This window comes from Podarcis filfolensis (assembly GCF_964270895.1).
Source record: "Podarcis filfolensis genome assembly, chromosome: 14".
Classification (NCBI taxonomy): Eukaryota; Metazoa; Chordata; class Lepidosauria; order Squamata; family Lacertidae; genus Podarcis; species Podarcis filfolensis.
Genome location: NC_139616.1, coordinates 17,001,327 through 17,012,600, shown reverse-complemented (window position 1 = coordinate 17,012,600; position 11,274 = coordinate 17,001,327). Strand labels below are relative to the sequence as shown.

Genomic DNA, 11,274 nt, shown 5'->3' with positions numbered 1-11,274 from the left:
AGGACCACTTCACGATTTTCCTGCTTGTTGCAACAACTGTAATGCACTGTGCTAGATGCTGTGCGATTTTTGATTGCAATGTTATTGGTTCTCTTCTTCCTTGTCTTGCAATATGATTTGAATTCTGTAGAATTCATATTGTAAATGTTCTTTACACACATGCCGGGGGTCACCTGAATGAAGTTTGCGAACCTCTGCTTGGAAACCCCTGGAACAGACAGCTCTTCAAACAGAAAACACCTTCAAACAGAGGCCTTCATATGCACTTTGTTTTTGTTTTTTATAATTTTTATTGGGTTTTTATAATTTTATACAGATAAAACATAACCATTTCAAACATTAAAATACAAGGTTCTTTTAACCTTCGGACCTCCTTCCCTCCCTCCATGGGTTCCATGTTTAAGTTAAAAATTGATGCATCTTTTACCATTATCCATCTATTTTATAACCATAACTACCATAAGTAAATCCACATTACAAGTATCATTACATCCCTGCCAAAGGTTTTAACTGTTTACAGTGGTCTTTTAAATAAATTACAAATTTACTCCAGTCTTTAATAAATACATGATCTTCCTGGTTTCGGATCTTCCCCTTCATCGCCATCTCCGCATACTCCCACCAGTTTCATTTGCCATTCTTCTTATGTTGGTATTTCTCCTTCCATCTCTAAAGAAGCCAGGGTGGCTATCTAAAGAACTTTTAACTGAGTTAAGATTAAAAAAGGATGTGTACAAAAAATGGAAAAGGGGGGAAACCACCAAAGAGGAATTCAAACAAATAGCCAGCACGTGTAGACACAAAGTCAGAAAAGCTAAAGCACAGAATGAACTCAGGCTTGCTAGAGAGGTTAAAAGCAACAAAAAAGGCTTTTATGGGTATGTTCGTAGCAAAAGGAAGAACAAAGAAACAGTGGGGTCACTCAGAGGAGAAGATGGTGAAATGCAAACAGGGGACACAGAAAGGGCTGAACTCCTCAATGCCTTCTTTGCCTCAGTCTTCTCCGATAAAGAAAACAATGCCCGACCTGAAGAATTTGGAGCAAATGATTCAGCAGAGGAAACACAGCCCAGAATAACTAAGGAGATAGTACAAGAATACTTGGCTAGTTTAGATGTATTCAAGTCTCCAGGGCCAGATGAACTGCATCCAAGAGTATTAAAAGAACTGGCAGATGTGATCTCAGAACCACTGGCAGTCATCTTTGAGAATTCCTGGAGAACAGGCGAAGTCCTGGCAGACTGGAGGAGGGCAAATGTTGTCCCTATTTTCAAAAAGGGGAAAAGAGAGGACCCAAATAATTACTGCCCAGTCAGTCTCACATCAATACCAGGGAAGATTCTGGAGCAGATCATTAAGCAAACAGTTTGTGAGCACCTAGAAAGGAATGCTGTGATCACCAATAGTCAGCATGGATTTCTGAAAAATAAGTCATGTCAGACTAACCTGATCTCTTTTTTTGACAGAATTACAAGCCTGGTAGATGAAGGGAACGCAGTGGATGTAGCCTACCTTGATTTCAGCAAGGCATTTGACAAGGTGCCCCATGATATTCTTGTAAAAAAGCTGGTAAAATGCAGTCTTGACTATGCTACCACTCAGTGGATTTGTAACTGGCTGACTGACCGAACCCAAAGGGTGCTCATCAATGGTTCCTCTTCATCCTGGAGAAGAGTGACTAGTGGGGTGCCACAGGGTTCTGTCTTGGGCCCGATCTTATTCAACATCTTTATCAACGACTTGGATGATGGACTCAAGGGCATCCTGATCAAATTTGCAGATGACACCAAACTGGGAGGGGTGGCTAACACCCCAGAGGACAGGATCACACTTCAAAATGACCTTGACAGATTAGAGAACTGGGCCAAAACAAACAAGATGAATTTTAACAGGGAGAAATGTAAAGTATTGCACTTGGGCAAAAAAAATGAGAGGCACGAATACAAGATGGGTGACACCTGGCTTGAGAGCAGTACATGTGAAAAGGATCTAGGAGTCTTGGTTGACCACAAACTTGACATGAGCCAACAGTGTGACGCAGCAGCTAAAAAAGCCAATGCAATTCTGGGCTGCATCAATAGGAGTATAGCATCTAGATCAAGGGAAGTAATAGTGCCACTGTATTCTGCTCTGGTCAGACCTCACCTGGAGTACTGTGTCCAGTTCTGGGCACCACAGTTCAAGAAGGACACTGACAAACTGGAACGTGTCCAGAGGAGGGCAACCAAAATGGTCAAAGGCTTGGAAACGATGCCTTATGAGGAACGGCTAAGGGAGCTGGGCATGTTTAGCCTGGAGAAGAGGAGGTTAAGGGGTTATATGATAGCCATGTTCAAATACATATATAAAAGGATGTCACATAGAAGAGGGAGAAAGGTTGTTTTCTGCTGCTCCAGAGAAGCGGACACGGAGCAATGGATCCAAACTACAAGAAAGAAGATTCCACCTAAACATTAGGAAGAACTTCCTGACAGTAAGAGCTGTTCGACAGTGGAATTTGCTGCCAAGGAGTGTGGTGGAGTCTCCTTGTTTGGAGGTCTTTAAGCAGAGGCTTGACAACCATATATCAGGAGTGCTCTGATGGTGTTTCCTGTTTGGCAGGGGGTTGGACTCGATGGCCCTTGTGGTCTCTTCCAACTCTATGATTCTATGATTCTGGGCTAGTAGCATTCTCACTGCCGTCGCTGCATACATAAAAAGTCTTTTATCCTCTCTTGGTATGTCTTCACCTATTATTCCTAACGGAAAGGCTTCTGGTTTTTTTTTTTAACGAATGTATTTTTAAACATTTTCTTTAGTTCATTATATATCATTTCCCAGAAAGCCTTTACCAATGTACATGTCCACCACATCTGGTAAAAAGTAGCCTCCTTCTCTTTACATTTCCAACACAATTTTGAACTTGTTTTGTACATTTTTACTCAATTTTACTCAGTGTTAGATACCAATCATATGCACTTTGAAGACATGATGGGGTTCATCTTATCCCATATTGGGTTGTGTGTATAATAAATGGAAAATACTGGAGGTGAAATCTATATAGAAAGAATGAGCCCCACCTGGATTCTCCCACTCCTCCAATGCAGGGGGGTCAATCTCACCACTAGTTCCTCTTGACAATTTTATTGTGAATAAAATTAGCCTGCTACATTGCTGTCATAGTCTGTTTTTTAATAGCTGGGGATCTGTTCACCTAGCAGCTCCCCTGAGTGAAACCCCTCCCGTTCGTTAGGAATGGTATGATCCATGCAAATCACTCCTCCAGCTGCAGTGAGAAAGGGAGTCATTCTCCTTCTGACTGAACAGAGAGAGGAAAGCAGCAAAGAGACAAGTCAGTGGTTGACAGATTGGGTGAGAACAGATCCACCAATGGTCCTCCGAATCCCTCTGCGTAGAAGTGCCAGCTTCACCCCAGACCACCAGTCTGGGGTGGAGGCACCCACTCCTTCGCCACTGAAAGTGGAAGCCAATGTGGTGGTCCTTGGAGCAGACAGCGTGGGAAAATCAGGTGAGTTCTGTCACTGGGAGAAAGTAAACGGAAGGTGAGCCAAACGATGGAAACCTGGAAACTTGATGCTGCGAAACACCCCCTCAAAGACAGAAACCCTCTATTTTGGGGACTTCTCAACTTGATCTTCATGCAAAACTTAAATTTAACGTGTGGAGAGTTCTCTTTTGCCTTTCACAAAAGGTAGCTAGGGTGGAAATCAACTCAGCAATGTTTTGTGAGTTCGATATTTACAGTACACAAGAAAAGTTGCATGATCCACTATGATCCAGTTGTATGAGCCAATTGCTAACCTCTCATCAGATTTGCTAAATGATATGAAGTGCAGAGGGAAGATTGCAGTATTTCACAGCTCACTCAAATGTCTTTTTTAAAATTATTTTTTGTTTCTTAACTCTTTCGCAGTATATATTTCCAGTGGACTTCTGTGCATGTTTGCTCAGAAGTAGATCCTGCTGATTTCAATGGGACTTACTCTCAAGTAGAAGTACAAATGATTGCAGCCTTACTTTAAAGAAACTCTAATCTGAAGCATAATGATTGCATCCATACATGAAATATATTCTATAATTTGTCAATAGCTGCATCTTTTTTGTGTGTGAGTTTTTGCATACTAACTTGGATGTTAGGTCATTGAGGCATTGCTAGCAAATGGCCTGTAGGCAAACAAAATCCCCATCTTGTCATAGCTAAGCAGGCTTGAGCCTGGTTAATGCCTGGATGGGTGACTGTGTGGGAACTATATTTATGTCACCTTGGGTTCTATGGTGGAAGAAAGGTGGAGCAGAAATGTAAGAAATAAAGAAAAAATAACAGCCCAGCCATATGCTCCCCAAGTGTTATGGAACTCGGTATGAAGGAAATTCCACAAAAATTCAATTGAACTTAGAAATAAGGCTTCTATCCTGAATACAATTATTATGGAGCAAGCTCCACAGAGTGCAGTGAGCTGGTGTGCATGTAACTCTAAACCAAACCATGGTTTAGTGCAAATGCACAAGTGTGAAGATTCCCAGAAAGAAGATTGTGTGTGTTCCTTGCCCAGTTCTCCTCCTGCTGCCTTTATTTGAGCGACGCCATAATTTGGCTTACTTATTTGATTTGTCTCCTCCAAACAAACCGTGAACTGTGAACAAATAAACAAACCTTAGCTATAAATGGTCTGTCTAGAATGAGACAAACCACAGGCTCGGGTTCAAATGGAAAGCTAAACCAAACCATGGCTTAGGCCCAGGTCGTATGGTGGCAACAATACCAGGAGAGGAGTTCAGCAGGTTGCAATTCTTCTCAGGTGTTCATTCTAAGCCATGGTTTGGCACAGCATTACATGCAAACCAGCTCAGTGGAAGTAAACATGATTGGGATTGTGCTATAATTATAGATGTTTACAGGGGTAGCGACCTATAACTGTGCAAACATCTTTAATTGGAAATGACCATTATGCTTTTGGCTCTGTAAAACTTAAGATTTTCTTCTCAGGGGAGGGAAATAGCTGTCAGATCAGCTACAAATCCAGCAAACTTAATTTTGATAACTTTCATATTTGCCGGTTTGAGTTTGTGTCTGGGGTGGTGTGGTTTTGTTTTGTTTTTCTGAGAATAGAACAAAGGTCCCCCCCATCTCAATATCTGTCCTACATAACAGTTACAACTCCCACTCTTTTTCACAGCTTTGACAGTGCGCTTTCTCACTAGAAGGTTCATCGGGGAATATGGAGACATGGGTGAGTGTCATAATTGCATCATTGCACGGACAGATTTGTGCCTGTTAATTTCATGCCACCCTTGGGGAGGCTGGATGGTTGAAAAAACAAGAAAAAATCCCAATTGCAAAAATGGATGCTGTGCAAAGGGCTGGGTTGTTTCCTTCTGCCGTGAAACGTGGAGCAGGAAGGGATGGGTAGATCGGAATACCATCCAGTGAGGGGATTCTATGAAAAACTAGTGCCAGCATATGGGATTCTCAGGCAGCTGCCAGAGTCTGTCTCTGCGCTGATGCCTGCTTCTCCAAACCTGAAACCAGCCCTGGGACCTCCGTGCTGTAGTGCGTCTGCTTTGCATGCAGAAAGTTCCAGATTCAATCTCCTGACATCTCTAGGTAGGGCTTGGACACCCTAGTCCAGGGGGTCAGCAACCTTTTTCAGCTGTGGGCCGGTCCACCGTCCCTCGAACCATGTGGAGGGCCAGACTATATTTTGGAAAAAAAAATGAACGAATTCCAATGCCCACAAATAAACCAGAGATGCATTTTAAATAAAAGGACACATTCTACTCATGTAAAAACACACTGATTTCTGGACCGTCCGCAGGCCGGATTTAGAAGGCGATTGGGCCGGATCTGGCCGGATCTGAACGTAATCCATTCTGGAAGCTCATTCAGCTTCCGAAATGTTTGACAACCGAGGCACAGCTTCCGATTGGCTGCAAGAACTTCCTGCACTCAAGCGGAAGCCGTGTCAGATGTTCGGCTTCTGAAAACATTAGAAAACCTGAACAATTACTTCCAGGTTTTTGTCGTTTGGGAGCCGAAACGTTCCAAAATGGAGGTGTTTGGGAACTGAGGTTTGGCTGTATAAAGTTGCCACTAAGGAGGAAGGAGAAATCTTGATTCATAGAATTGTTGAGTTAGAAGGTACCCTGAGGATTATCTCACCCAACCGCCTGCAGTGCAAGAATATGCCGCTGTCCCATACAGGGATCGAAACTGTATAAAACTTTTCAGTTCTCGTTTCTTGCTTTACGAGGCTGCCAGTTGCTAACACCTGGAGAGGTTGGAAAGGGAGTGGCAGAGGAGCAGACACAGAGAGGGGAAGTGAGAGAACAGAACTATCAGGAGTGGCTTTTTGGCAAACCTGAACTGTATGCTTTTTCCCCACCCAGAGTCTATCTACACCCACACTTTGGCAGCGGAAGGCAGAGAGATCCTCTTCCACATCTGGGATTTCCCTTGCTCGCAGGTGAGGGGGTTATCCTACACTATCACCGATCAGAAGGTTGGTGTTTCAAATCCCTGCAGTGGGGTGAGCTCCCGTTGCTCTGTACCAGCTCCTGCGAACCTAGCAGTTTGAAAGCACGCCAGTGCAAGTAGATAAACAGGTACCGCTGTGGCGGGAAGGTAAACGGTGTTTCCGTGTGCTCCGGTTTCTGTCACGGTGTTCCATTGCACCAGAAGCAGTTAAGTCCTGCTGGTCACATGACCCAGAAAGCTGTCTGTGGACAAACGCCAGCTCCCTCAGCCTGAAAGTGAGATGAGTGCTGCAATCCCATAGTCCCCTTTGACTGGACTTAACCATCCACACTATCACCTTCATTCGACTTCCAGTACTTATACTCCGCCTTTGAACAGCAATGACAAAAGGTTGACAAGAGATTCATGGGCAGTGCCATGATTGTGGGGGGTGGGGATTTTTTTAAAATAAGAAAGTAAACTATTTAAAACAAATGCAAGCGAGCAACAGTTAAAAATATAAATATTCCCAGCTGATCTCAGTTAGTTCCCAAAGGTCTGGCAAATGATCAGTACCTTTAAATTACAAGCTTCGTGCCAAATTCCTCTGTGTGAGTGTGTGTGTGTAAAACTCCACTTTCTAAGGCCCCATCTGCCCTCTTATATTACTTTAAACAGCCATGGCTTTCCACGAAGAATTCTGGGAACTGTCATTTGTTAAGGGTGCCGAGAGTTGTTCCCCTTCACAGAGCTACAATTCCCAGAGTGGTTTAGCAATCAATCCCTCTTCCCAGGGAGCTCAGGGAATTATTGCTCTACAAGGGGAATAGGAGTCTCCTCTTGACAGGAGTGCAGCAAGTTTAAAAGCTGTGTGTGAGATTGTTGCATAGGATTAGTCTCTTGAGAAGTACCTGACTACCATAACTATGGGAATTCCGGCCAATGGCATTTGTTTCTTGACTTGAGCTGATATGGGATCTCAACCAAACTGAGGATGTAGATGATATGATTCTATGGTGCTCCTCTGAAAGACCAGCCTTGTTAATGTTATTTTATTGCATCTCCTGGGTTCTCAACTTATTTGTCATCTGATTAAATTAGATTACATTTTAGTCACATGAGCTTCAGTCAATAACTGAATAAATCTGCATATGTGAAAAACAATAATTGTGATGAAGAAGATATTATTATTATTTCTTTCATATTGGGTTGGAAGGGCTCAATATGTTGCTGCAACTCCCATCATTCCTGACCATTGGCAATCCTGCTCGAGGCTGAGTCCAACAGCATTGCAGAACTGCAGGTTCTCCAATCCAACTTAGAAGATACATCTTTCCTTCTCTCTCCCCACCAAGGGAATGCTTTATATTTGCAGACCAACTGTTTAATAAGGGCATTGTTTTTGTCAATAAAAAAGAGCAACCAATCAATAGACTAAACATGGGAACCCTTACATTTTCCTTCCTTTTCAGGAGCGGACAGAAGAGAGTTCTTCTGAGGACAAGCGCATCCAGTGGGCCGATGGCTTTGTCTTGGTCTACAGCATCTGTGACCGAGCCAGCTTTAACAGTGTGCAACCCAAAATCCAGTTCATCAAGGCAGCCAAGGAAGGACCAGCCCAGGAGAAAGTGCCCATTGTCATTGTGGGCAACAAGCGAGACTTGCACCACCGGCGCACGGTCTCCAGCGAGGAGGGCAGGCTCCTGGCTCTCTCCCTAGACTGTGAGTTCTACGAGGTGTCAGCAGCAGAGGCCTACCACGGGGCCCTCGTGGTCTTCAACAGCCTGGCGGAACGCATCTGCGAGGCCAAACTGGCCGTGAAGAAGGGCACTGGGATTCGCAGCATCGTGAAGAGCGTGTCTGCTGTGTTTGCCCGGAAGAGAACAGACTCCATGTGAGACATGGTGGAAGATGGTCCACCAGGGCAAACAAGGTACTGCCCCACCAACCTCAGTCTGCCGTCAGCCAGCTCCCGCCTGCCTGCCTTCTTATGTATGACCCATCAGTACAGGCTCAGACTGTCAGTGGCTGTGGCGCCACCTACTGTTGGTCTCCTTGCCTTCTGCCCTACCAGTCCCAGTGGGGACCCACCACCACCAGTGAGATGGACTGAGAATATGAGAAACACCATGGCATCCAGCCTTCACTGCCTGGAGTAGGGTATCTCATTCTTCTAACCCTGCTCCAGAGGCAGGATCCTGCAGGGCAATGCGACTCAATAGGCAATAAAGTGATTCCTTGTGGTGTTGAAATACAAGAGGTGCCAGGCTGCCCTTAAGGGGGGATGAACGTTCCCTTCCCCCTGAACTTTCACACAGTAGGAATTGGATCAAGGGCAGCTAGTTTCTTGCCCAAGACCCTTGATTTAAGCTGGGGGGGTCCTGCATTTCAATCTCCCATATTGATGCACGAGAGCTGCTATAAAACCTTGGTTTTTGCACAGGGCCATATCTCTAAAGCAACCTTTCTCAACCTTGGATTCCTAGATGTTGTTGGACTACAACTCCTGTCATTCCTAGCCAGCATTGCCAGTGTTCAGGGATGATGGGGGATGTAGTTCAAGAGCCCCTGAGAACCCAAGGTTGAAAAAAGGCTGTTTTGGACCAATGGCTGAAAGAGACAATGGTTGCATCCACACCATATTTTTAATTCACATTTAAAGTGTGCTCTCGCCCTGCAAAGAATACTGGCAACTGTAGTTTTTAGGGGTATTGGGAATTGTAGCTTTTTGAGAGGGGGCAACGGCAGCTCCCATGATTATTTGGGAGGGGGCCATAAAGATGCTTTAAATGTGTGGATGCAACCATCCTACATCTTAATTTTACACCCCATGGCACAGATGGGAATTTCACTCGATGCATGGGATTGCAAATCTCATTGTCAGCTCTGGAATAGGAATAACTCTGTACAGAGCTATCTTACACTGAGTCACCCACCTGGCCCAGTACATCCTAATTTGGCTTGCTGGCAACAACTCTTACAGAGGATTCCCCAGGTCTGCTACCCAAGAGCCTTTAACTGTAGAGGCCAGGGATTCAGGTGACTTCAGCACGGTCACCTTTGGTGGTCCTTCCTCTGCACAGGTGGCCCCCAACAGACTTATCAGGACTGCTGCAGGCCCTGGGGCAGGGGTTGGGTGTGCCCCGACATTTTAATTTCCAGTTGTGCCCCTGAGCAACGTTATGGGGCATTGTGGGAAATTAAAACCCAGCTGCTGTCTCTAACACTGGTGGGGCTGCTTGGTGATGCTGGACCTGAACAGTAGAACCTGGGACTTTATTCATGCAAAGCATTCTCATCTCTTAAGCTCAGTGGAGGCTGAATGGGGCAAGCTTATATGGTATGATCTTAGCCCCTCCCTGTACTCGTTGGTGTCGAGTCCTCGCTCCTCCCGCCTTGGTAACAGCAGCTTGGAAGAAGCATACTGTCAGCTGCGTGTTCTGAGCAAAGAGGCAAGAATCTTTGCCAAGTCTTCCTCCAGCCTCCGGTTCTGTCTTGCTTGCTTTCGACTTGACTGCTTTACTGCTGAGCTGCAGCGATGTGAGTAGGTGCCTGGAACTCCATGTCCTAATCAGCCACCCCTCCCTCCCGATCCGTTGGCTGGCAGCAGGCAGCTGCTGTTCTTAAGTGATGTACAGCACACGCCTGTGCAAAGGGAGACATGGCTTCCTTCCAGGGCCTTGTGTGGGTGTGGTAGATCTTAAATAGCCCGATCCCAGAGAGGAGCTGGAGCTTGTCTTCTGCTGGAAAATTGTCCCCGGGGCCCCTAAGAAGCGATGGAAAGTGCAAGGAATTGGGAGCAGTCAACTCCTCTGGCAGAGAAAGGAGGTTGCAAGGAGATGATCTGCCCTTTCACCCCAGATGCACAGGTTGGGCTGGGCAGTGGCTGTTCAGTGCAGAGGGAGACACACTTGATATGCGCTGTTAAAACCAATCCTTTGCAGGCAAAGGAAACCAGTTCCCAGTTAGCAGCCTAGTGGAGAGAAGTTACAAGGTCTACCTGGAGTTGGTTTCTTTGGAATGAGATTGCGGTATACATGGTGTTGAACTTCAGCTCCCATCAGCTCCATGGCCGGTCATCAAGAATTGGAGCTTTTGTCCAGCAATACCTGGGGGGCAGGATTCTCCACTTCTTTTCTAGTGTTGCAGCCTATAACTGTCGTTTCCACAAAACATAGCCACTTCCTGAATATATGTGTGTAATTTCAAGTCACTACCATGTGCTCCTCTTTCTTCGGTGAGCTGAGAAGGCTGAGTGTGTAAATAAGATGGATGTGGCTGTTTCTAGACTTCTGTTTCTTGATTTCTGTGCTGGTACTTTGCTTTTGTGCACAAGGGAGTAAAATAAACACAGATGCACCTCTTGTTCAGGCAGTTTTGGGGTCATCTTTTGTTCTCAAAAGGGTGAGGGAAAGGGAACATTCCTGGAGCCAGGTGACAAGGGGAAGGGCAGCTGTCATACGGCCCAGAAAATGGACAGAGAACAAGATGTTTATTTGTTTACTTGGATTTCTGTTTTTGTCCACGCTAGAAGAAGGAATACGCTGTAGGGCAGGGATGGGGAACCCAATTGTGGCCCTCTAGGTGTCTCTATCTGCCCCTTGAGATTCTCCCCCTCCTAGCCTCACATGATCACAACCTCCTTGGATGTTTTTGTACTCTGGTACATGCCTGGATGAAAGATAAGAGAGGGTTGTGTGTAGTAATCAGCCTCCTACATGATGGTAACATGGTAACACTGACATTTGGTGCTCCTCCCACTTTTGCCTCTGGCCCTGCCCACCACTGGCATGAGGCCCCTGGAAGGTTGCATAAGAGCT

General features: G+C 45.4%; 1 protein-coding gene across 1 annotated transcript; it reads left to right on the top strand.

Moving 5' to 3' along the window:
- The first annotated feature begins 3,277 nt into the window (after positions 1–3,277).
- Positions 3,278–10,828, top strand: LOC310749680 (ras-related and estrogen-regulated growth inhibitor-like protein). Its single transcript, XM_083587030.1, has 4 exons — positions 3,278–3,508; positions 5,178–5,231; positions 6,388–6,464; positions 7,927–10,828. The coding sequence occupies exons 1-4, from the start codon at positions 3,370–3,372 to the stop codon at positions 8,350–8,352; spliced, it is 696 nt and encodes a 231-aa protein (XP_083443156.1). The 5' UTR covers positions 3,278–3,369; the 3' UTR covers positions 8,353–10,828.
- The last annotated feature ends 446 nt before the right edge of the window (positions 10,829–11,274 follow it).

Bases quoted from the DNA above. Each gene is read 5' to 3' on its own strand.
- LOC310749680 (XM_083587030.1), top strand. From the start codon at position 3,370: ATGGTCCTCCGAATCCCTCTGCGTAGAAGTGCCAGCTTCACCCCAGAC. The intron at 3,509-5,177 runs GTGAGTTCTGTC...TCTTTTTCACAG, and splicing joins AGACAGCGTGGGAAAATCAG to CTTTGACAGTGCGCTTTCTC. The intron at 6,465-7,926 runs GTGAGGGGGTTA...CTTCCTTTTCAG, and splicing joins GGGATTTCCCTTGCTCGCAG to GAGCGGACAGAAGAGAGTTC.